Source organism: Furipterus horrens, unplaced genomic scaffold (assembly GCF_987537825.1).
Source record: "Furipterus horrens unplaced genomic scaffold, mFurHor1.1.pri manual_scaffold_3, whole genome shotgun sequence".
In the NCBI taxonomy this organism is placed as follows: domain Eukaryota; kingdom Metazoa; phylum Chordata; class Mammalia; order Chiroptera; family Furipteridae; genus Furipterus; species Furipterus horrens.
This window is the reverse complement of record NW_028327173.1, coordinates 202141110-202167546: the sequence shown is the minus strand read 5'-3', so window position 1 is coordinate 202167546 and position 26437 is coordinate 202141110. Positions and strand designations below refer to the sequence as shown.

At 48.7% G+C, this 26437-nt stretch overlaps 1 protein-coding gene across 1 annotated transcript in view; it reads right to left on the bottom strand.

Moving 5' to 3' along the window:
* Positions 1 to 1990: 1990 nt before the first annotated feature.
* The window catches only part of KCNK13 (potassium two pore domain channel subfamily K member 13), a 61276-nt gene continuing 36829 nt past the window's right edge, over positions 1991 to 26437 (bottom strand). Inside the window, exon 2 of the mRNA XM_090272118.1 lies at positions 1991 to 2977. Coding sequence (XP_090128244.1) covers positions 2085 to 2977 — 893 coding nt within the window. The 3' untranslated portion in view covers positions 1991 to 2084. The remainder of the gene's footprint in view (positions 2978 to 26437) is intronic.

Here is a 26437-nt window from a genome sequence, read left to right as displayed (position 1 = left end):
AACGGTACTCAGTCTTCTTGTCTTCCCGGCGTGTGACAGTTTTATTTTGTAGATGTGCCTCACGTTGTGTCTGCTGTTTTCTCCTGATTAGACTGGGAAGGATGTCACAGAGGAGCTATGCCCTTCTCAGGACATCATTTCAGGTGGCATGTGACATTGGTATGTACTACTGGTGATGCTAACCCACTTGATTAATGTGGGGTCTGCCAGAAATCTACATGGGAAAGTTACTGTTTTTCTCCTTGCAGTTACTAAAGATTTTGGCGGAGATCCTTTGAGACTCCAAATACTGATTCTGCTTTGACTTTAACATCACTGATTTCAGCATCCACCAGTAGCCCTTCCCTGCAGCATGTGTTACTTTGATGCTCTGAAGGCAATTCTCTATTTCCCTAATTCCTTCTGTTTACTGACTGGAATTCTTCTCTGTGAAAGAGTTGTTTCTTCTGTGGTTCAAGATCTCTGATGTTGGACCTGCACAGCCTTAAGTTCAAAGCCCACTTCGGCTACTTAAGGCACTTCTGCTATTGGGCCCTTGTGGCATTGTAAAGGAAATATTTGGGTTTGCGAGGTGGAAAAAGGGCAACTCAGCCTGAAGAGGGAGCTGTTTGCAGGAAGGCTCTGAGGCTGGGTGGAGTCTGGATGAAGGCCCCCACTTCTCCCCCTGTGGAGACCTGGGTTCTCCTACCTGTGCACCATCAGCCCCAAGACTCCAGATAAGAAGCAATCACTCGGTGCCCCTTTCCTTGTGCAAAACACAAGGCGGTTAGATGGGATGGCTGCTAAGGCTCCTCCCAGCTCTGATGCTTTCTGCTCAACATTTCGGTTTCATTAGGCATAGGTTTTCTCCTTTATCTTCTTTACTGCACCCATCTCTCCTCACCATTTCGGGGAGTCCTGTGTACCCACCACTCTTATCGTGTAAAAACAACAGCCATCTCTTTTGAACTCCGTTCTCATCCCCAGAACATCCTCTCCTATAAATATGAAGATCAATCGTCCTTGTTCCTAGCGTGGACATTTTAACTACCTGGGAGGTTATGTAACGAGACTTGTTACAATCCCAGAAGGCAGAACTGAAACAGATTTGAAAAGAAAAGCCAGATTTTATTTTCTGGCTTCCAATGTTTCTCCAGTCACGTCCAAGATGATGCTTCTATCTCCAAGGTTAATCTCCTGCTTCCTTTTTTTTCTGCATAATACATGCCTGTTTAACCAGGCACCCCGCTCCCACTGTCCATAATGAGCACTCACATCATCTTAGTTAATAAAAGGAGGATTTATTGAATTTTTAGTTTTAATAAATAGTCAGCCATGATCTTTGCAATGGGCCCCATGCCCTGGTAAAAATGAAAGGGAAAACGTTGAATGATATTCTTTAGTTCCAGAGTGAATCTCCCCCACCACTTTGCTGCTGCTGAAAGGCCTGAAGCTGAATTTTGTTTTCTTATTAGCACACTGAGGTCCCAAAGACACCTTAGCCAAGCATTAAGATCTTTAAAATGAAAGAAAGAAAAAACGAAAAGCAGAGTAACAGGTAAAGAGTAGAACAGATGGCTGGCTGCCTTAGCCTGGCCAAAAGCCGCTCTGGAGGAAGCCAGCGCCCGGACACATTTTCCAACATTTTCCCTTTTTTTTTTGAGGCGGCTGGGAGAGGAAGTGACTTCATCTATGCAGAGTTCCAGGGGGAAATGAGGCTCTTCAGGGTTTTTGTGTCCAGATGAAGAGCAGAACAGCAGGAAATTGAGGCTTACTTAAACCTGCCCCCTCACACCCCGACTTAGGCCGTTAAAACTCTGGAGCAGGATGAGTGAAGAAACAGTATAGTGTCTCCGGCTGCTTTCGTGATTCGGTTTAAAAGACTGAACTTAAGTGTAAAGAATAAAGATAAGCAGAAAGGTCTTGCTGCTTCAGCTGCCCACAGCCCTGAAAGCTGGCTATTTGCTGGAGCCTAAAAGATGAGATTTCTAAAGCTGGGCTTAAAGAAGCCAGGAGGAACACCTCCAGGACGAACCCGGCCACGGGCAGAGCTGAGCCGGGTGGCAGTCCTCTCTGCGGCCACTCTCCCCTCGGCCTCCTCTGTCCTACCTGTCCCCACTGGTCTCTGCTAGCCTGTTGTTCATTATCGCAAAGGCTCCCACCCCCCCGGAGAATTCATTGCCCGGGCGCAGCGTGCCGGGCTGGTGGGGGCAGCCGTTGGCCGTCTCGGACGGCTGCTTCTGGAGGATGGGCAGTGAGGCCTTGTTGGCTGTCAAGCAGTCCCTACCAGAGAGTCCCTCCCCTGAGGGACTCTGCCCATCCGTGTCACTCTCCATCACCCCGTCCGTTTCTATGGAGATGCTGCATGGGTTCTGGACGTTGCCTGGCATGACCACGTTCCTCCGTGACCGCGGGAGGCTGCTCTGGCACTGCGGACAGCACCCGGCGTCCATCTTCCTCAGGATCCAGTTCACGGACTGTTTGATGAGGATGGAGATGACATTGAACAATGAGTAGATGCAGCAGACGCCCATGAGGATGAAGATGAAGTTTGCGAAGCGGTAGAAGTCTTGGCTCTCGTACTGGGCGTTCTGGCTGCTGACCAGGTCCCCGAAGCCGATGGTGCTGAAAGCCACAAAGCAGAAGTAGAGCGAGTCAAAGTAGCTCCAGCCTTCGATGGAGGTGTACATGGCGGAAGCACAGCAGGAGATGAGGAGGGAGGCCAGGCACAGGATCAGCATCACGTAGTACACGGAGGGCTTCCAGCCAGCCAGGCCGTCCGCCTCGGACCTGCCCAGGCTCTGCAGGCTGTCCTGGGGCAGCGCCCTCCGTCTCCGGAGCTGCCGCTGGTGGCACGACTTCATGATGTAGGCGATGACAGTGATCAGCCGCTCCAGGAACAGGTTGAAGAACAGGATGGTGCTGGCACACCCAATGAGGCCGTAGAAGATCAGGAAGATTTTGCCTCCTACTGTGGCCGGAGTCGTCATCCCAAACCCTGCAGGCGACAAAAGGCAGAGAAGAGAGGAGTGAGGGTGGGCTTTGCTGGGAAGGGGGTCAAAGTCTTGGCTTGGATGTGGGCAAAGCACTCAGTCCCAGTCCTCCCGGGAAGGAGATGGGGAGTTCTCATTTCCTTCTGAAGATGCTAGTGTTGTTCAGGGCTGGAGCCATTGCGCAAGTCAGGAAAGGGCACCTCGCCCTCCAGGTGGGCACAGCCGGGGACCAAGGCCTGGGGATGAGCAGGTGGGCTGAACTTCAGCCTCCCCTCCCCACTCAGCTAGCCGACCTGGTATGATGCAAAACCTGAACAACCACACTCAACAGACTTGTTCCGAGAGATGAACAAAGGCTGACACAGACTCATCGAAATCCACTTATTCTATAAGCGTATTGTGCGCCATTCCAGGGACCGTGGAAAGGACCGATCTGGTCCCCGTCCTCGGGGAGCTCCAGTCCAGCGGGGTGATTACTATATTGGGGTAAATGTGCTGGAGGAGGTACAGAGTCCCATGGGAGCTGCTTAGAGGGGAACCCATTTCAGATTTGGGGCTCTGGGAAGACAGGACAGAGAGAGTTGAAAGATACAGAGGCGTTAGGTCGGCGAGGAGGCTGTCTGTGTGTGACGATGGTGATGGAGGTGGGGATGGGGCGGTTCCGGGCACAGAGACCGCAGACACCAGCATACGCCGAGTTGAGAAAATTTGCTCAGCATTTTCTCGTTTCTAAACAAAATTCCGCCAGTACACACCTCATGCTCCGGAAGCGAAAACTGAGGTGTTGGCTGATAAAATATAAAATGTATCTCTAGCTTTTGTCTGTTCCTCCTCTCAGTCCCCGCCTTCTTGGCCTCTCTCCCCCTGCACACAAAGACACATTAATGAGAATTCCGCCTGGAGGGCAACGGATGTCACTAGGGAAACGAGGAAGAGCAACGAGAGCAGTGACACTGTTGCCAAGAATCAGAAAAGAGCTTTCTCCTGTGGCACAAGATTCAAATGGGCAAATGTTTTCTTTTCCAAAGTCTTCTTGCCTGATCCCGAGGTGACAATTATTTTCCTCTCGGAGAGCAGAGTGGCAGTCGTCGTTACGAGTGACTCTCAGCCGTAGGTAACAGCGATAATTTATTCAGCACCTGTTGAGTTCAAGAGCCTGCACAGGGGTTCAGGGCACACAGAGATCACCCTGTACAGGGTCCTGGACCTCAAGGCGCGTGTCACCCAGGCTGAGACAGACAAACTGCGATCTACAGAATGAGCACAGTGAATCGAGGGCTGGAATAAAGGCCCAACTGGGCTGCCCTGGCTTCAGGGTCCCAAAGGCAGCCTCACTGGGGAATCAGTGACTTGGGGACACGCAGGTGTGCTGCTGACGCCTTACACAAGCTTGACAAACTGATCTTCCAATGAATGAGACTTCTAGGGACTTTGCAACCTGTTCCAGAGATACAAAATTTCTAGGTTCTCTCTTGTGTATTTGGTTTTAAAACATTCTACTTTATTAAAGAAAGGATAATCCACGGCTTCTGATTACCTACCGTATTTGATTGATCACTGCCATCTTTCCAATCAGGAAAATTAACAGGAAATGATGCAATGGTGTTCACGGAAGCACTCGGAGACAGCCTCCTTGTGTTGGCAGTTAGAGGTGCCTCCACAGCTTTTATCTTCTCGCAACTTCCAAGTGCGTAGGCTAATAATGCAGTCTTTTTCATAGAAAGCCTCCCTTTTCTTGAGTTCATAATACTGAGCATCAAGGATACCTTGGATTGAGAATAATAAGCATCAGGGTCCCCCTTGGTGGAGGAAAAGGATCCAGGCACGACCAAAGGCCTGTCCTCTGTCAGGTGTCACTGCGTCCTCACACCCATGCTGGGGAGCTGGGTGTTCATTTCTAGTCTGTTGGTTCCATCGGATGAATGCAAAAAAGAAGAGGAGAGGAACTTGCGTAAAGGTGGACCGCCAGGATCAGAACCAAGATTTGTCTTGTCTCCCAGAAAGTATCAGAAATGGGACTAACTATGTGCATTGATGCTCCCTGTGTCTTTCCTTTCAATAATGAAATCCTCAGCAACCTAAATATCATAGGGAGATTCCAAGCTAAAAAATAACAGGGGAACGACTAAATAATGTAGCCATCGACATGAACCCACCGCAATTACATTCACGAAGAGCGTTAATGACCGGAGAAACCGTTAAGTGGGAAAAGCAGAGCCAAGGGGGCCTGCACAATGGCTCGAGTGATCTGTTTGGCCAACATTACTTGTATATCTTGCACAGCACTTGTTTCTCAGGAGAATTATTGCCAGCGTTCCTTATGCTAGCCAGTACACCCTATGATGTAGATCCGATGACAATATTTTCGGGGCTTAATGGCTACCTCTTGAGAATGGATTCCAGAACAGACTCTTCCGTTGACGGCTATCTGTCTGGAGGGTGTAACCTGAAGTTTCCTTACACAGACACACACATCCCTGACTGTAATGAAGCGTGTTTCAGGGCAAGTGACCACTCAGACAACAGAGTAACACCGGAAAATTCTCGCATGAACGCCCTGTCAGGATTTCCATCTGAAAGACCAGGGTCTAAACCCTACAACCGGAAGCTGTAGTTGTGCACCAAGGGCAGACATGCCCTGTAGGAGGTCATTTCCATCCACCCCACACAGGAGCAACCCCCGTGCACCAGTAGATCTAAGCTGCTAACTCAAGCCCTGACCAGCGCGTCTCAGGGGGCTGAGCGTTGTCCTGCAGAGTGAAAGGTCACCAGTTCAATTCTTGGTCGGGGCACATGCCAGGGTTGTGGGTTTGGCCCCTGGCTGGGGCGGGTGTGAGAGGCAACCGATACATGTCTCTTTCACACATCAATGCTTCTTTCCCTCTCCTTCTCCCTCCCTTCCCCGCTCTCTAAAAATAAAATCTTAAAAAAAATAAGCTGATGACTCAAAGTTCTTTTTCAAAACCTTATAAAACTCGCCCCCACCTGCTTTTTCATCTTTACCTGAGGACATGCTATAGAGAAGGGAAGAGAGGGAGAGAGAGAAGGAGAGAAACATCAATGTGACAGAGAAATATTGATCAGTTACCTCCTATACACATCCCGACGGGGGAATCAAACCCACAATCTAGGCATATGCCTAGGCCGGGAATCCAACCTGTGACCTGTCAGTTTACATGACGATGCTCCTACCAACTGAGCCACACCAGCCAGGGTGACCTTATAACACTTTTAAAAGTATTTCCCCCCCCATCCCAAACATTGTTAGTTGGGCTCCACAACTAGAATTCTGCCGATAAATGGACCATCCTTTTGGCTCAGTGGGATTTCACACTGTGCCATGGGTGTGTTCACCATAACTTTCCTTAAATGAATTAAAAAAAGAGCAAACCCCATGAATGAATAAAATCAAGCTAAGAACGTCTCTTCTTCACAACCAGCCATTGGTCAGTTACGGAGAAGGCCCAGCGGATTGTAAACCGGCCTCCTCCGGCCGTGGTGGGTTTTTCTCACAGTCCCGCACGAGAGTTAAACCTCTCTGGGCCTTATGCACAGATCATCTGCCTGCTTCTGGAAGCTCCTCGGGCAGGCAGAGCAACCTCATGAGGAGGATGGTGATGGGGACGGCAGTTGATGCATACGGAGCCCTTGCTCTGAGCCAGGCCCTGTGCTTACTGCTTTACACGAAATCCCTTCTTCAGTCCTCACGCTGACGTGGCAAGGAGAAATCTGAAATACAGAGAGGTTCAGAAACTCGCTCAAAGTCACGCAGCCGGCTTGTTAGGGGCCTGGGTCCTAGTTCCGGCTATGAAGACCCTAGGTGTGTGATGGTCACAACTTTTCCTGGTTGTCCCTTTGGTAAAATGAGGGTAGGGTGGCCCCAATGAACTCTAAGGACCTTCAAATGCCAGTATTCTGTGATTTGCAGGTGCTGGGCAGAAACCCGAGCTCATTCTATATATCCGATCACCCCAGGATTCGGGAGGGGGAGCTCACCTTGGGTATCCATGGCTCTCTTTCCACAGGCCCAGGCAGGTAAACCTAAGCCTACCTGAAGAAAAGTTCTAGCTGGAACATTTCTCAAGCACAATGACATCACAGACTAATTTAAAGCATTTCCTAAGGCAGCAAGGAGGTCAAAGGGAAAATCCCTCCTCCGCGTGCCTGAGCGAGCTCTGTGGCCGCCATCGTGTGCATGCAGAAGTCATGAGTCCTTCCTAAAGTTAAGAATACGGTTGGGAATTTGCTATTTTTAGGGTTATGGCTCCTCTCTCATTTTGTTAACGGTAAAGCATCTTTGACAAAACATTATGAGATCATACACAGTAAGAATTTAACTATTTTCCTGGTAACTTCTGAATGAGGGGACATTTCTCGACTCTTTAGCCATAGTTGGTTATCGGTAAAAATAAATTACTTCTTATCCTAAGTAGGGAAGTTGAAAACTTGGGTGTGCCAAACAAGAATTCTTGAAATCACGTACATTACTACAAGCCACAGCCATTTTTATACAAAGAAGGCAGCAAAAAATTAGCCTCCGGGGAATCCAAATACGTCAGCTCCCAAAGAGGAATTTTACAAACTTCGTTTCCCTGTGAAGCACACGGAGCTACGGGAGCCTTCAGCTCTGTGCCAGGCCTTCTCCCGTCTGTTCCCTCCTCACAGATGTCAGCTAGTGCGACGGCGGAAGTCAATGCTGTCGTTACTTCTGACCTCGCTCACATTTAAAGGGGGGAAATCACGTACTTATCTCCAATAGGTGTTTCCATTCCAGAGCTACTTAACTTCTAAATCATGAAGCAACTCCTTAAAAGCAAGGACGTATAATTATGTTCTCACGTGAGCTAAATTGCTCTCCCCGAGACTATGAAGAAATGATTCCATTAAGTAGAATGTTGCCACAATGCAGGGCACATACCTGATAAAGGTGCCCTTCTTCAGCCCGTGGGAGAACACCAGGCTGCAGGACATTCTGAGGACTTAGGAAAGTGCTACCTTTATCCAGATGGCTCTCAGCTCACCCCGAGACCCTCCCTGACCCCACAGCAGCCTGCGGGGTCCCAGTGCTCCCAGAAATCCAGTTTCAAAGCCAAACCCCTGGAGAGTAATGGTGGCTCTGTCATCTTGGATGGTTTCACTTTGACATGTGACGTGGCCACAAGAACGAAGGAGGGCCTGGGCCAGTTAAAGGACAGGTCATGGAAGACAGAAATAAACGTGTTATTTGCAGTAGCATAATCTTGTTCTTCCCTAATTTGTATCTCTTCTCTACAAACTCATGAAATCTCTTTTATATTATGAACTAAATATTCCTGTCCCCCAAATTCATATACTGAAACCCTACCCCCCATGTGCTGTATTAGCAGGTGGATTAGTGCCCTTATAAGGGTCACTGGAGGGGTCCTTCTTCTCCCTGTCTGCTGCCCCGGGAGGAGGATGTAACAGAAGTAGGCGGTCTGCACCTGGAAGACGGCTCTCACCCAGAGCCTGACTGCGCTGTCCTCTGACCTCAGACTTGCAGCCTCCTGAGCAGTGAGAAATAAATTTCTGTTGATTATTAGTCACCTAGTCCATGGCACTTGTTACCGCAGCCTGAGCTAAGACCACGGCACCATTATGTGCCCTACATTACCTAGAATTTCCTAGAAATACTTGGCCAACAGTCTTGTGTTTGCTATGAAAACCAGCTCTAGGGAACCAAAGTTCCCTATACAGAATGAAGTTTTCCTTTCCCTCCCTCTTTCCCTCCCTCCCTCCTGTCTTTCCTTCCTTCCCCCTCCCACCCTCCTTCCCTCCTTTCATTTCTTTAAGAGTCTTTAGAGACCCACCACTCAGGCCTGTTCTTTTCAGAGGCACCTTCTGGGCTGAATCTCAATGACTCACTGCTCTGTGGTAAACCATCCTCTGAGGTGGCCCTATTGGGCTCTCTCCTTAAAAACATTTCATTTTGATATTATTAGTTCCAGAAAGCAGTCATAACTTCCTTTTGCCCAAAGCCCATAGAGAACCCATCTCAGAAAGCCCTGTGAAACTCACAGCACAGATGAAATCAGGATAATAATTTAACCGTCAAAGGAAATGTTTGAAAATATCATCACGCAACGGTGTTGTAGCCGGTCACGGGGACAGAAAGGGCTGGTTCACAAGGCTTCATTTTCCCACTGAAGGAACAAACACGGAAGACAGACATCTCCCCTGAACTCTGGCTATTAACCCAAATGTGAGGGCCTTTGATAAATTACTTTAAAAAACTGGGAATGCGGCATTAAAGCCAGAGAACAAGTTTGAGGCACCCAGTGCAAGCCAGGACCCGGGTTCACTGAATCAGAAGCGCTTCTTATCAATGACACTGTTTACACTGAGTCAGGTCAGACTTCACCGCAAACACACGGGGCAGGCCAGGGCAAAGCCATTGCTACCCGCTGGGGCAGCTGCACACTCAGACAAAAGGCCTTGAGGAGAAGGTTTAAAGCCCCGAGGTTATCTCAGAGACGCTCCTATCTCAGCCACTCTTCCCTGGAGGCTTCTGGGAGTGGACACTGAGGGACTGTCTGTGGGTGACATCATTTCTAGCTTTACTGGCAAAACAGGCTCTCCAGTAAAAGTTGACCTGATCTGCCCTTTCCCCCTTTAAAAATGTTCTGTACCCTTACCTTTCTCTTCTCTCCAATCTCAAGTGTCCCTGCTCCCTGGCAGGTCACGCGTCTTCCTCAGCTCTGCTCACGCATTCTTTTGACAAACAGTTACCGAGTGTGTCCTTCGGTGCCAGACACCGGGCTAATGGTTGTCAGTGACTAAGACACCCCCTCGCAGCTGCCTTCAACTATAGGGCGTCTGGAATTTACACTTTCCTTCTCCGCCAATGTCTGTTTCGTTGCCTACATTTTCTACAGGTTTCTTGGCCTTTGGTACTTCCAGATGAGCTTTAGAATCATTTGGTGAGGTTTCGGAAAGAGACATCTGGACGTTGATTGGGGTTGTCTTACATTCAGAGATTCACTGGTGGGGTGAGGACGTACTTACCAAGCGGCCGTTTCCCCCAGGCCCTCAGCGTATGGCCCTGCCTTTACAGAACTCTTTTCCAAAGAAGCCCGCAGAGAATTCTGTACGTTACTCACAGGGGTCCTGCACAAAGTCTGTCTCACTGGTTCCTGCTTCACAGCTTTTGTAAAAGGTGATGTGAATCAAGTCTTTAACTCCACCACCAATATTTTTTGGTTGCTTGTTTTATTATTGGTTTTTCATAGAAGCACAGGAATTTTGACAGAAGTCAGGGCATTGGGTCAAATCAGAGAAGAAGGACCAGGTAGAGGCCGGAATCCAAATGGAACTACCACATCGGGTGTCTCGGTCCACGCCAGGACCCACCCACCCACCGCCCGGCGGCCCCAGGCCAGAGGCTGTTTGCCCTGCTCTAAGCCCTTGCTTGGTAGGCAGGTACGGGCTGCCAGGTGTCACTGGCCTTGGGAGAAAGGCCGGGCCCACGGACCTGTGGCTGAGGGCGCCACGCCTGCAAAGTTCCCACCTCTGAGTCTTCTTCACAACTTAGGGGCTGCAAGGTGCAGCCCACGTTCCCTGGCCTAATTCCCCTTTCGGTTCCTATGACATCAGGAGGAAGACCTCAAGTAAACAGGAACTTTATCCACAGCCAGTGGCCACTGAATGCCCACTGTGTGCCAGCATGTGGGCCACATACTGAGATCGCAAAGAAGCAAATACAGTTCCTGCCTGCAAGCGCCGTGGTGAAGAGAGAAACGCAGCAAGCGTCCGTGTCTGATGGTGATGGTAACTACAGCGACAGTGAGCATGTATCTAATACTTATTACGCACCAGGCTCTGTGCCCTGAGCTTCACATGGATCATCTTACCTCATCTTCAGGAGCCCAGGAGGTAGGCACTACTGATATTTTTATTCCTGTTTTATACACAAGACTTATGGAGGCAAAATAAATTGCCCAGAGTCACACAGCTGATAACGGTGAAGCCAGTGTAAGAAATATAGTCTTTCTGACTCCAAAGCCAGTGCCATAATCATGAACCCCTGCTGACTCTTGGGACGCTAGGGGGTCCACTGGGGGGTCACCGAACTGTGACTGCACCTAGGGCAAGGCCAAGGGAAGGGACTCCAGGTGTCAGAGAAGGCTTTCCCTGAAAGGCAGAGGATGCCTGAGCTGAGCTGTGTAGGGAGAGTGACAAGAGCCGCGCTCCAGGCCAGGAAACTTCCAGTGCAAAGGACAGGGCTCAGAAAACTGTGGTGCGTCCAGGAAAGGGACAGTTGTGTTACAGTCGAATGAGAAGCAGAGGGAGACATGTCTCAGCCCCTAACCCAGCAGTCCTGGGTCTGGGCCCATAATACTGCCAAGCGTTCCAACATCACAGCAAACACCATGTTAGCACGGGAAGAGGAAAGTCCTTGGACTTCTGTGTCCTTTCCACTGTCTGGGAAGGAGAGCCTTTGAAACTGTGGGAAAGGGCCCATAGTGCCTAATGGAAGAAGCCCATTAGCACCTTTGGGTACTCACGCCCCAGTCATGGAAAACTGGCACCACCTTCACCTGTCAATCAATATGTAACTCCCTTACCCCTATCCCGCCAACTACACAAGTCGTCAGAACAAAGGACTTGGACTCTTGGCCCTCATGGTGCTCTTGGCCTTCTGGCCACCCTAGGGCGAGCTTGCCACCCCGGCCTTTGGCCACCCTTGCTTTTGCTCTCCCACTCGCTAATAAACCTTGCGTGCACGCTAATAGGCTCGCTGCTCTCTAATTCTTCACTGTGTGGGCGAGAAGAAGCAGGGTTTCTCCTATAACAGTAGGGTGCGGATGGAGAGCGGAGCTGGGGACAGAAGGTCCAAGTCCAGATCAGGCCCTGACTGTGATGCAGTCAGCACAGCCCTGTGCGGCATACGTCTCAGGCCTCAGAAACCTCCAGAATGAAGGCCTCTTGAACAGGGAGTCCCTGTGCCCATCGAATTGGGTTACTTAGGAAGCAGCGCTGGCCCTACGCTTCCTTAAAGGAGCTCCTTTTAGCACGGACGCTTAGCTCAGTCCTTCTTCGTGTCTCACCACTGCTTTCCCCCCGCTGAGCAATAGATAAGCCCCGCAAAGGCTGGCCCGACCCCAGCTCTCAGTAGCGTGCAGCTGCAGCACATCTGCGACAATGCAAAATGTCGCCTGTCTGTGCTTGACGGGGAAGCCCTGGCGAGCGGGACTGTGTGTGGTGTTTATTCAACTCTGTAGTGCCAGGATCTTATAAGTTGAGCAGGTTGATGAAGTTGGGAAACTGCTAGATAGACGGACAGGAAAAAAAGATACAAATGATCAATATTAGAAACAGGAGCGGGGACATTGCCACTGATGCTAAGGATGTTAAAAACTAATACGGGAATATTGTGAACAGCTGATGGGCCATAAATTCAGTAAATTGGATAAAATGTTCAAATTCCTTGAAAGACACAAACTCAAACTTCATTCAAGAAGAAAGATAATATGATTTTGGGTTAAAAATTTTCTCACAAAGAAGCCTCGAGCCCAGGTGGCCGCACTGGTTAACACTTAAATATTCAAGGAATCGAGAATGCCAATTCTACAAAATTTATAGCAAAGTGAAAAGGAAGGAGTACTTTCCAACTCATTCTATGAGTTCAACATCATTCTAACACCAAAGAGGGAGAAAAGGCATAACAGGAAAACGGCACACCAACATCTCTCAGGAACACAGACAATACAGTAATTCTTAACATCGTTTCAGCAAATCAAACCCACCAACATATAAAAAGGATAACAATGAGTGAGGATTTATCTCAGGAATGCCTGATTGACTTGACATTTGAAAATCAGTGTAATTTACCACATCAACAGATCCAAAAAAGCAAAACAACATGATCCGTCAGTAAATGCAGAAAAGTCAACTGACAAAATTCGACATTCATTCATGGTCACAACTTTCAGCAAACCGAGAATAGATTGGGACTGGGTGGTGGCCGTGAAGGTGGACACCCACCTACAACCCCGCCTTCTCCCAGCACCCAGACTTAATTGCTATATTAAGTTTTCATTCTGAGAGTGATCGTGTAAATATATAATTTGGATATTGTCACTCCCTTGCTGAAAATCCTTCAACAGCACCGCGTTGCACAAAGAAAACTGCTAGTGCTCCCCACCGTGGCTTCCGGGGCCCTGTGTGCTCTCAATCTCGCCCCATCTGCAGACTCACTTGGTCACAGTCGCCCCTCGCTCCCTGTGGCCCGCCGTGGGGCCCGGGTGCAGTGGCCTCCCCTCGTCGGCAGTTTTGTCTTCCACAGTTTCAGTTACACACAGTCAGCTGTGGTCTGAAAATATTCAATAAACAATTCTAGAAATAAACAATGCATAAGCTTTAAATCGCGTGTGGTTCTGAGTAACTTTTATCACAGTATATTGTTATAATTGTTCTATTTTATTGTGAGTGATGGTTGTTCATCTCTCACTGTGCCTAACTGATAGATTAAACTTTCCCACAGGTGTGCATGTACAGGAGCCATAGGATAGGGTTTGGTACCATCCTCGGTTTCAGGCATGCACTGGGGGTCTTGGAACGTAGCCTGTGAATAAGGGGGGGGGGGACTACTGTGTCTATAAGTCTCTCTGCCCGGAATGTGCCTCCTCAGCTTTGTTCGCGCTGCTGCCTTCAGGTCTCAGTTTTCAATACAGCCTGCCCAGAACGGTGGCCACCTAAAGATCAGGCTGTCCCTCTGCCCAGTCGTCCACATCATTTCAGTCTATTCTTTTTTTTTCCCAAAGCACTTGCCCTTATCTCAAACGACCTCTTACCTACTTGTCATAATAGAATGAGGGCTCCGGGAGACAAGGAGCCTCTTTGTCTTACTCTCAGCTCTCTCTCCAGGGCCAAGGAGATGCGCGGGCCATTCCGCCTCCCATGTGGCTTTATCCTTCCAGAATCCTCTGAGCCACACTCTGCTTGATTAATGGGACTAATCCTTTATGCCTTGCTGGGCCTCGCCACCCTCCCGGAGCCCCACGGTTGCCTTCGAAACGTGCCTGCAGGGATGTGCTTCTTTCTGCCCACTCTCCCCCTCCCCCCTTCATATGGGGCAACTCTGGAACCCAGGAGCCCCGGGTCCTCCGAGGGTAACATCTGGCTGCCTGTGCAAGGCCATATTGCAGGTGCTGGCCAGCTGCACTCCAGGAGGCCTGCTGGAGTTAGCAGGATCTTGTTTAGGGGAAGACAAAGCTCCAAACCAACTTCTTCAGGGTGCTACTGTGCTGTGTCCTAGGGTATAACAGAAAATTACCCCTTACAAAGCAACTTCTTACTAGTAGTCAAAGGGGTGCCACCAGCTGGTACGAAAATGTGCGTGCAGATCAGAAAGAGACTCCCCCCAGACAGACGGAGCCCCCTGGGTGCAGGGTGTGGCGTGCACACAGGCTGGGTTTAGCTCTGCGTTCACCCCTCGGCCGGTGGGGTCTTTGTGCGGGGCGTGCATCTCGCAGCTGTATGGAGTATCTCTGAGCGGTCAACTCAGAGACCCGGCGCGAAGCTCCTTGGGGTGGATTTTTAGCTCCCCTCCTGTGAGCCTCTGCTCTCTGACATGTTACCTGCACTCCCAGTTGCCCATGGCAAATAGGAAATGGAAACATGGAAGGCAAAGACAAGCCCCAGGTCTTACTTTAGTAAATCTCACTACTTAACAGGCCCTGACTAAGAGCCAGGGGCTGGGCTAGATCCCTGAGCACACTGTCACATTTTTGTTAACCATATGATGTCAGCGCTTTGTGAAAAGAAAAAATAAGTTACAAAATCCAATTGCTATATGATCCCATTAGAAAATCAAAATCAATTACGTATATATGAATAGACAGAACACTCTTAATAGTAGTTCCTTTGGGGGAGTAGGACTTATAATAGAACTTGATGCTTGATATATTTCTGAATTATTAAAAAATTTTTTACATTGAGTATATAATTACTTCTATAAACAGAAAATAATAACGATATTTCTATTCTGGAAAAAGTAACATGGACTAAAACCTATAAATAAAAACTCAAATTAATTGCTTTGTGTTTCATGTTCTTTTATAAGTAAAATAAAAGTAAATATAAGTAAAATCTTTTATTTTAGTTTCTGTCATGGGTGCTGGCAAGCAGGGAAATGACCGCAAATGACCCAGGTCAGAGGAGGAGCTACTGAAAAGCAGAAGTCATCCAGTCTCCACACTAACAGTTAGACCACACGCCAGGCTAACAGTGGAATCAATCTCTAATTACAAGAAGTTACAGGCTTTTTAAATGCACAGTTGTGTGTGTAAGCAGCTCATTACCATTGTGTCAAGCCACTGAGTGGGAAAAGAAATCCTGACATTTGCAGTTCTCATGTGGTGAACACACAGCTGACAGTCAATTACACTGTTTATGTTTTTACAGCTCATTTCTTTCCTCTGTTTTTAGGAATGAATAGTTGTCTTTCCTTTGTTCCCAATGGGCCATTTCTGAACGGGCACAGGAGCCCTGGCCGCATCGCAGTGAAGCTGGGGAAGGAAGGCCCTCCCACTGGTCCGCGGAGCGTGGACTGTGTTCCTGGCAGGAGAGGGCACGTGGGATTAAGTAGCCACCGACCCCTCTGCAGCGAGGAGAAAGGAAACCAAAGGCCAGAAGAGAGTTCACCACGGTTTTGTTGTTTACTTTGGCTCTTTTTAAATGAGCACAAACAGAAAAAGGAAGAAATATGAATCAGAAGATCTCACTGAACTGCTTGCTCCATGACCTGTAATTTGTCCTTTAAACAAACTACCTTCGCTGCCTGTTTCACTATTTTGTAACCGGGGCTTTGTTCTTCTTTTTCTCTTTCGTTGTCTGTCTTAGCCAGGGAAGCACACGTGGAAGTAACTCATGAAGGCAGCCTTGTGACTTTAAATACCTAGCTGGTGGTGGCTTTTCACCATCCCGAGGGGTACATAGCCTACTGGGCCTGCGGTCACCGCTGTTCAGCCTGGAATGAGGGCAGCGAGACGGGAGTGCCTTCCCTGTCTGCAGCGCCACCCTGCCCCCCACCCATCCACCCTGGTGCTTTCCCCCAACATCCGTCCCAGAGCCTTCACCCAACATCCGCTCCGCTGGACTGAGCAAGAGGTGGCAGAGCCCTGTCCTCAAACAGCTCAGAACCTGATTGGACAGCCGGCGAAGGAAACATTTTATTACATGATGCTGTGTGCTGTGGTTATTACAATGATAACCACTGGCACGGACCATTTTATTTTCAGTGAAACTTCAGACAGTTCAGGTTTTAACAAATTAAAAAAACAAACAAACCTATAATCGAGAATAAGTTTGTGTCCCTGCTCTACGGGAGAGACTGATGTAATGTTTTCTACGGAGTCCTTGCTAAAGGATACACCCTTCTTGATTCACGGTTTACTTGGTAGGAGAGTCTCCAGATACCCCGTCTCCAGCCCCGCATGTCAATCTCTGTCACCTGCTCCCAGCTGTCTGTTCTCACATAAAAGTGGCTCAGTGACAGGCAAGCAGGAGACCTACAAATAGATCGGGGACCGTATACACCATCCATCAGTTTCAGGGGGCATGAGGGAACACAGGCCAGAGATGGAGTGTGCCACGTTTAACACGCACCGACTTCCTGACGCACCGACTTCCTGATGCTCAACCTCTTGCTCGTCCCCAATCCGTCTGCTCTCACCGACATTCCGGTCATTTTTCATGACTCTCTGACCAACCTCCCTCTCGGGTAACATGTTTTTCTACGTCCAGACACCACCCGCTTGTCTGTCTACCCCGTGGCTGCTGTGGCCTTAGCATGCTCCGGCCAGGTGTGTGTGGCCTGCAGGTGGCCTGTGTCCTGAGGCTCGCCTGCACTTCCAGCACCTGCGGAATGGTCCCACTCGTGCCAGGTGAGTTTCCACAGCTGGATGCACATTCTTACATCTCTCTTCCGGGAAGGACGCGGTTTAGCCGCATCCCTCTCTATCACGGTGACTGTGGACCCTTCTGATAAGTCATTTCAGGCCCTTCGGGAAACTTCTGTAACACTCCATGAAGAAAGCCATGCATCTAACCTCCATTAGAATTAAAAACGTACACATGGAAAAAGCTTCCTTTTCTTGGAGAGACCACGAGCAGATCTAGAGCTGAAGTGCAAGCCACGTGCCCTCCGACATCCCCGACAAGACCGGACATTTCTCACGCCCACTTGAGACTCGGGAGCTATGCCCTACCAATGACATTACAGGCTGTCTTCTTGCTGATGCCGGTCTGTGAGTCAGTGCAAGTCATCCGCCACAGGGGTGGGAGAGGTCTCCTCCCGCCTGACACCGGACAGTGCTCCTCAAGTGGAAGACAATGGAACCTCAACGGCTTTCTGTTTTGAAAATCTGAGAAATCACTTATCCAGCGCCCTTTATCAGCTCCGGAATACTTTGAGATGTCCGTGATCTCGTCCCTCCCTTCCCGCGGGCCTCCGTGAGAGCTGTGACCCACGCCAGGGCTGCGGGCTGTAGAGAAGGGCCCCCAGGAGGCCTGCGGAGCCGCTGGCTGGCCGCGCACTTCCCGCGTCCTTCCTTTGCCAAGAATTCATCAAGCACATGGAGGCTTTTCTCCTGTGAAACTCACTTTACCCTTATCTTTGTTTTCTTTTTGAATGAGTCCCAGTTGTAGGATTAGGCACAGATTTGTGTGTTTTTATTGGAAGACCCGGGTCAGTAGCCTGGAGGTGAGAGTCCCTCTGAAAGAGCCACCACGCCCGATTCCTCAGTGAACGAACACTGCGATGCAAGACGCTCAGAGCCGACTTTGAAAGCGAGCTGGATGCTTCAGTCGGAAGCCTCGTGGCCTGGTCAAGCCCTCCAGTCAGGCCCGGGCGTGGCTCACAGGCCAGTCTGAGCCCCACAGTCCCCAAGGCAGGGCAGCCCGTCACCTGGAAAAGCAGTCTGTTCAGCAGTTGCTTTTTTGCCTGTTGGTTTGTTTTTAATACTAATTTGTTTACAATAACATTTAATATGTGTTATTCCTAATGATCCATATCCATCGCAGAAAATTCAAAACATGGAGAAAAGCAGAGAGGAGAACCTGAAAACCACTCATAATCGTGCGTCCAGAAAAGGGAAGGAGCACAGACTCAGATGCCTCCACTGGCAAAATGGGGACGAGGACACGGTGAGGATGAGCTGGGGTGACAGTGCCGAGACCCGAGTGCGACTTAAGAGGGAGTCGCTGTGAGCTGCTACTACCAAGGACTCACCGAGGCGTTTCCGCTCCGTCTTTGCACGTGTGGTTTACGCACTTTGGATCATCCTTAGGGAGAAATTCCATTTTTCTTAAAATTCCTACCTGTGTCCAATTTCAGTTGGGTTCTGATTAACGCTTTCAAGGCTTTGACGGAACAATGTTCATGCTTCCCACTTGGACATGAACTTGAAGATATGTCTCCAGAGGCAACCATGTGTCTTTCCCAATCATACACCTTCTTATCTAGCCTCCTCTCTTATCCACTGTGCGGGCTTTACAAGAAAGCTGTCTCAGGTGAGGTTCAGTTTGCAATCACAGAGAAGAAAGCAATGCTCTGACCTGCGTGGGGATTCACCTGGCCATTCCAGCCTCATTAGTGTGAAGAACTCATCCGTAAACTCCCCAAACCCAACTGTGTCCATAAAAGTGCCCTGCACGGGGCCATGTCACTCAGGGGTCTTCTTTGTGGAAAGGATGCTCTGTGGAAGGGGCTGGCCTGCACGCCTTAATCTTGGCACTGCTTCAGGACCTGACACCTGGACTTGGTGCCAGTCACAAGGCTGGCCCTGGGATTATATGGCAGAAAGGACCCCATCTCTCCTTCCTAGAAGCAGAGAATTGCGCTTACAGGACACCATGGAAAGCACACTAGAGGAAGTGTTATTCTGACAGCCAGGGCCCAGGAGAGGGAGCGAGGAGGCTGCCTGGAAGTGTAGGAAGGCTTGCAAGAGGCAGAGCTGAGCTAAGTCTTAAAGAAGCAGCTTGGGTCTGTCAAGCAGATGTACGGGGAGGGAGGGATCCAGAAGCATAAGGCATGCACCTACCCTCAACGTGCCTGGTTCAAATGCTAGCCCTGTCACTCGCTAGCTCTGTGATCTTGGGCAAATTCCCTAACTTCTCTGTGCCTGTTTTGCTTTTGTTTTAAATACTATAAAAAGAAGAAGAAGAAGAAGAAGAAAAACATCTTTATTGAGATACAATTCATATACCATATGACTTACCCAGTTAAAGTGCGCAATTCATTTAAAGTGTAAGAGAGTCACAGAATTGAGCAACCATCTTCACATCCATTTTACAACATTTTCATCGTCCTATAAAGAACCCTCGTACCCACCAGCAGGCATTCTCCATTTGCCTCCAGTCCCACAGCTCCTGGCAACCACCCCTCTATGTCCTGTGTCTGTAGACCTACCTCTTCTGGACATTTCACATAAATGAAGTCACATGGTACACAGCCTTCTGTGACTGGCTTCCTTCCCACAGCACAATGTTTTTGAGGTCTGCGCTACCTTGTGTATGAAATGAGAGTATAATTGAACCCACTGGAGATGCAGGTGAGGTTTAGATGAGATTAATCCTCCAAGGGTCTGGCCAGGAGTGAGTGTTCAGTAATGTTCATTGTCCTCACGCTGATGTTTCTGTGCAGAAACATGTCTACGTGACTTTCAAGAAAGGATGGGTTCCATTGGGAAGCCCTCCAAGTGGCCGCTACCAGCCTTTGCAAGAGCGACTCCCCAGGGAGAGGAACAGGTTAAATGTCTTTCCTCTCTTTAATGGTCCCATCAGCCTTATATTCACATGACAGAGTGACAAACCACGGCTCATGCACACAGCTGTTCAAAGTGTAAAACAGTGCTGGCCTGGCAGGTGGCTCAGTTGGTTGGGGGCATTGTCCCATACACCAAAGAGTTGTGGGTTCAATTCCTGGTCCGGGCACATACCTAGGTTGCAGGTTCGTTTCCCAGTCAGGGTGCATACGAGAGGCAACCAACTGATGTCTCTCTCTCACATCGATGTCTCCCTCTCTCTCTCCCTTCCCTTCCTCTCTCTAAAATCAATAAACGTATCCTCAAATGAAAATTTAAAGAAGAGTCTAAACGGTGCTTATTGAGAGAGTCAGGGCAGCGCGACCGAGGGGAACGACGTGCATCTGAGGTGAGGTGAGGCAGGTCAGGTGGGCGAGCCCAAAGGGAGGGCTGTGACAATCGCATCCATGGGGGGCCTTGAGGATCAGACGCGGGAAAGGGCTGTGCAAACGGGACTGGAGTAAAAACCCAGTAGCCACTATACCTATAAACCCTGGTTGCGAGGAAACAAGGTGACGGGGCTCTGTCCCGTGCCTGGGACTTGTCACCTCACTTCACCCTCTCTAGCCCTGCGACCCCACTTCAGCGAGGGGGAGACAGAGGCTCAGGAGAGGTTTTGCGCAAGGAGCTGGAATTCCAAACTCGGGTCTGGCCGACGAAAGCGGATCCTCCCTCCACCATGCTGTTCTGTCAGCGTGACGGCCGCTGTCCCGCACAAGCCACCTCCTCTCTTCCCTTATTTTTTACCCTCACCCGAGGATGTGTTTAGTCATTTTTTTGTTTGTTGTTTTCTGAGAGAGAGAGAGAGAGAGAGAGAGAGAGAGAGAGAGAGAGAGAGAGAGAGAGAGGAATCTACGTGAGAGAGAAACATTGGTTGGCTGACTCCTGCACATGCCCCTACCGGGGATTGAACCTGCAACCTAGGTATGTATCCTGACCAGGAATCAAACTCGCAGCCTTTGGTGTACAAGACGATGCTCCAACCAACTGAGCCACACCACCAGGGTTTCCCTTATTTATTTTAAATCTCCTTTTCTATCTCTGTCCAGGTTTGACACATGCTACATCAGTTCGTGATTACCTTATCTGTCACAATATCATACATTTTCAATCACACCTCGGCCAGGCCTTCATCTTCTCCAAGTGAAGGGCCTTTTCACTCAGCAACATGATATTCTAAGGAGACAACAGACAAAAACGACACTGTTGGCGGGGCCAGCTGTTGTGGGAGGACCTCCCCCTGTTTTGGCTTGGCTGCCTGAAATGAACCTAAATGGTGAAGCCATCTGCGCTCTGGACCCTGTCAAAGACGTTCTGTCGCCGGTACTAGAGCTGTGCACTGTCTGCTTGCCTGCCAAACCTGTCAGAGTCCATTCTTTTGCTTGTTACGCCCAATGAAACACACCCAAACAGTGTGAAGATCTGTTTTCTTTTTAAAAAGTGTAAAAATGCTTGTTTCAGTGTATACATTCTTTCCCCTCCCACAGTTCCAGTCACGCTGAATGTAGAGAAAGGGCATAAATGATACCAAGGATTGGGGAAAACATGGCTCAGTGGAACTTTCTGGGTTGCCAGGAGGACACAGTTACGACGATGCAGGACAACAGGCAGGCATTACCTTAGAAGGGGGGGCAGGGGCACACCCTGCAGCCCAGCCAGCCCCCTCCTAGGCATGGATCATAGGTCGGTGGTGCCCAAAGCTTGGTCCCAGACCATCAGCATCGCCTGGACTTATTAGAAATGCAAAGGCTCCATCCCTACCCAACCTCCTGAAGCAGAAGCTCTGGGTATGGGGCCTGGCGATCTGTTTTAGCAAAGCCCTCCGGGGAACCATGATGCGGGCTCCCACTTGAGAACTACTGCCCTAGTGAACACTCCCGTGGGTGCGCTTGGAGAAAACCACCAAGGACGTTCACTGGGCTGCTGATCGAGCACAGAAACCTAGAAAAACGAAACTCCCCAAGTCAGGAGAATGGCCAAGCAGATCGTGTAATAGGCGTAGGCTAGTGTACTACATAGAAGCAAAAATAAATGGACTTTGGTCATCGGGTCCACACGTTGGAGGTGAATCTTAGAAATGTAATATTGGAGCTAAGGAGAAGGTTTGTTGACTACACTCACTAGGATGCTTCTTCGGTAACTCTCAAAGCCAAAACAAAACAATACATTGCTTAAGGTTATATACTCATGTGATGAAAGTATAAATATTGAAACACCAGATGATGATCACCACACACTTCAGGGTTTTCGTCACCTCTGGGGGCGTGGGATACATGTAGGCTCTGGTAAGTCTCCCATTGTAGGGCAGGTGGTGAGTTCATGGGTGTTCACCTTATTGAGAGGATTTGTAAGTTACATTTACGCTACACATATTCTTCTTATTCAACACGGGAGGAGACAGATACCATGTCACTCCCGAGTCGGACTGCACAGCCATTCTCGGCGGTGCAGATAGACTCTTGAGAAGCTACACCATCGTCTCTCGAGACGGACGGCTGCCGACGACGATTCTTCTTATGCAGCAACTATTAAGTAAAAAATAGAGGGGGAGGGGATGAACTCTGCCAAACACCATACGATCTCTTGCTTGATTAGGAGAAGATGCTTAAGAAAAGTATCCTGCAAGAGAAAGAGTGAACAAGTTCTCCAGAGGGAAACCAGCCTGAAAGGAGGCAAATGACACAGAGAATTTCCCCCCTTCCCGTCCTCGCTCACCTCTGTGTTCAGAACAGTAATGTGCTGTATGTTGGCACTTTGTCTGATTAGTCACTAGAGCCCACGACATGCTGGGCATGGGGAAGCCAGGACAGGGAATGAGCTGAAAGGCAGTGAGGAGAGGAATCAAGAGGGGCCGCGCGTGAGGGGGCCCAGGCCTGGGCACTGAGGCCCGCAAAACATCAAAAACTAACCACAAACAGGTGCCTTTACTCTTTACATATATATAATATATATATTTTGGAACCACCAATTGAATCTTCCTGGAACTGAAAAGAAATTGTTGTGTGGACATTTGCCAATCTTTCACCGGGGGAAGGAATAAGTTCCATCTGAAGACGGTGTACCTCCTAAAGTACTTGAATATTTGCGCCATTGAGTCTGTAAGAATGAGAGACACAATTCCTGCTCTTCCTCTGGTGCGCTGGAAGGTTAAGCACCTACGTTTGATTCCCACGTGCAGGCTGCCTTAACGTCGCCTCCCTAACATGGAGAGCTGTTCTAAATGACACGGGCCAGGGTCAAGCCAAGTTTGCCTTCAACTCGGGCGATGACCACCAAAGCTCCATCTGTTTTCTACGATTACATCTTTTTTCCTTACTCCCCAGAAGCATACACCCAAAATGGTCACAGAATGTACTTTGTCAAATGAAACACCCTTGGAACATCAAGTCGCTTTAACATACTATGATGAGCGGGTTGTATGCAAAGCAGTGTACAAAAGACAATACAGTACGTTGAGTGCTTTTTAAAAAAAAAAAAGATTTTTTAACATTTATTTAAGCAGACTTGGAGGTTGAGGGTGGGAGAAGACAGGAATTCCTTGGCAGTCTGAGGAGCTATTGTAACTATAGCTCTCTTTATAAAAAGCCTACCCACTCTAAACGATCATCTATTCTCCATTTTCACCACAGAACATTCCCCTTTCCTTCAGTCTCCAGTAACAAGCTCCTCATTCTTTTTGCTGGAATTTACATCAGAACGTGCAGAATCTGGACCTCACATATCACCTAACACCCTCAAATTCAAATCCTCCTCGAGCCTAAGACTCGAATTAGCAAATCTTGGATTTGTTTCTCCTATTACAAATTTTGCAAATTTGAGTTGCTAAGCTCCATGACAACAGGGAGAATATGATTTTGTTTTTCAGAGTTCGGCTATATTAGTTTTCATTGCTGCTCTTAACAAGTTACCACAAATTTAGTGGCTTAAAACAGCACAAATGTATTACCTCACTCTGATGCTTTGAATCTCTCCTGATTATCTTATATTTGACTTCTGCTAAGAAAGATCCTTTGTTTTTAAGAGCTCATATGATTAAATTGAGTCCAGGCGGATGATCCATAATAATCCCCCTGTTCATGCTTCCAGGGTTTAGGGTCTGGACAGCTTTAGGGTGCCACTATTCAGCTTGTCCCACCAGCACGGTGTCTAGTGTACCACAGGCCTTCCGCTAATGACGATTCTAATGAATGAAAGAGGAAGAGAAGGCTGCAAGCTGATGGGCATGGACTGGAGGCTCGAAAGTGAGGTGCTGCTCTGCCATTTTGCCATTAGAAGCTGTTCTATGTAGCGAGCTGAGCGTTTGTTAGGCAGAAAGCCCGACAGTTTAGAGTAATGAGAGCAACTCAGGTCTCTCCTTAGAATCTCAGATACACAAGGTTCTCAGTCAGGGGTGAGCATTCAAATCAACAAGGAGCTTGTAAAAAACAACTGTGCCAGGGCCTCCCCAGACTGATCAGCTGAGGCTCTCTGGGGGGCATTGCTAGTTAGTAAAAGCCTGTCCCGGTGATTCTAAAGTAGAGCTGGTTGAGGGAGTTCCAGTCAAGATGGTGGCAGAGGCAGACATGGCTCACCTCTTCGTGCAATCACATCAAAGTCACAACCATCACTCACAACTGTCGGAAATCGAGTGGAATGGAAGTCTGACAACTATGGAATTAAAGAAACCGCATCCATCCAGACTGAGAGGCACAGAAACGGAACGGGCTGGTCCCTCACCTATGTGTGGTGGATCAAAATTCAGGAGGGATATCGTGGGAGTGAGGAGTCCCAGCCCCACACCAGGCCCCCAGACCAGGGTTCCAGTGCCAGGAGGACAAGCCCCCACAATTTCTGGCTGCAAAAACCAGTGGAGATTGAGTCAGTGGAAGAAACTGCTGGAGCCCCCAGCAGTTCCTATTAAAGACCCACACAGAGACTCACCTACTCAGACTCACTCCCTCTGAGCTCCAGCACCAGGGTAGCGGCTCGAAAGGCACCAGTGGTACACAGGGAGGAGCTGAAGTGTCTGGCATCAAGGCGAGCAAAGGCCACTGTCTCTTTTCTAAACCCTCCACCAACAACGCCAGCAAGGTGGTGCCATATCTGAGGCTCCATCAACCTGGCTAATACTGACCCAACTTGGAGATCTCCAGAGACTCTGGCCCATTTAACTTACTGGTCCACCCAAGCTCATTTTCCATATGAATGGATGGCCTTGGCTCCTGCTTCATGACTTCCTAAATCTTATCAAACAAGCAACAGCTGGCCTCAGTGAGCCCCAGGCCCTGCACTAGCAGCAGCCAGTGTAGATTCACAGCTTGGCTTTGCCTGAGAATCTCCAAGCCCAGCAGAAGTAGCAGCCATCTCAGATTGCTTTATAGCTCAGGCAGAGTGGCCCTGGACAAAACACAGGTGGGGGCTGACCTTGGCCTTCACCACCAAGAAAACCCCAGGGCCAGTGCACCCAGTGGACAGCTACAGACCATGTAGGAGAACCACCACCCTGTCCCTGCATAGCTGATCCTCCATGGAGGGTGGAGGTTGATGGTCAGTGGTCACAGCCACTCCTTACAGCTGACTGGCCTGGATAAATCCCTCCCATTGACCTACCAACAGCAACCAAGGCTCAACTACAAGAAGAAGGTATACTTGGCCCACACAAAGGGTGCACCTCGTGTACCCAGCTTAGGTGATAGGGAAGGCTGTGCCACTGGACCCTACAGGACACCTACTACATTAGGCCACACTACCAAGTCATGGCGTCAAAGCAGCTCTATCTAATACATAGAAACAAACACAGGGAGGCTGCCAAAATGAGGAGACAAGAAAACATGGCCCCAATGAAAGAACAGATCAAAACTCCAGAAAAAGAACTAAATGAAATGGAGGTAAGCAATCTATTAGATGCAGAGTTCAAAATGCTGGCTATAAGGATGCTCAATGAATTTGTGAGGACCTCAGCAGCATAAAAGATGTCCAGTCAGAAATGAAGGATACACTAATTGATATAAAGAACAGTTTACAAGGAACAACAGTAGAGTGGATGACTCTGAGAATCAAATCAGTGATTTGGAACATAAGGAAAAAAAAACAAAAACAACCCATCAGAACACCAAGAAGAAAAAAGAATCCAAAAAAATGAGCATAGTATAAGCAGCCTCTGGGACAACTTCAAGAGGTCCAACATTAACATCATAGGGGTGCCAGAAGGAGAAGAGAAGGCACAAGAAATTGGAAATCTATTTGAAAAAATAATGAAAAAAAAAACTTCCCCTAATTTGGTGAAGGAAATAGACATGCAAATCCAGGAAGCACAGAGTCCCAAACAAGATGGATGCAAAAAGGCCCACTCCAAGACACATCATAATTAAAGGGCTGAAGGTTAAAGATAAAGAGAGAATCTTAAAAGTAGCAAGAGAAAAGAAGTTAGTTACTTACAGGGGAGTTCCCATAAGATTGTCAGCCAAAAAGAAACATTGCAGGCTAGAAGAGATTGACAAGAAATATTCAAAGTCATGAAAAGCAGGGACCTACTGCCAAGATTGCTCTACCCAGCAAAGCTATCACTTAGAATTGAAGGGCAGATAAAATGTTTCCCAGACAAGAAAAAACTAAAGGAGCTCATCATCACCAAGCTATTATTAAATGAAATATTAAAGGGAC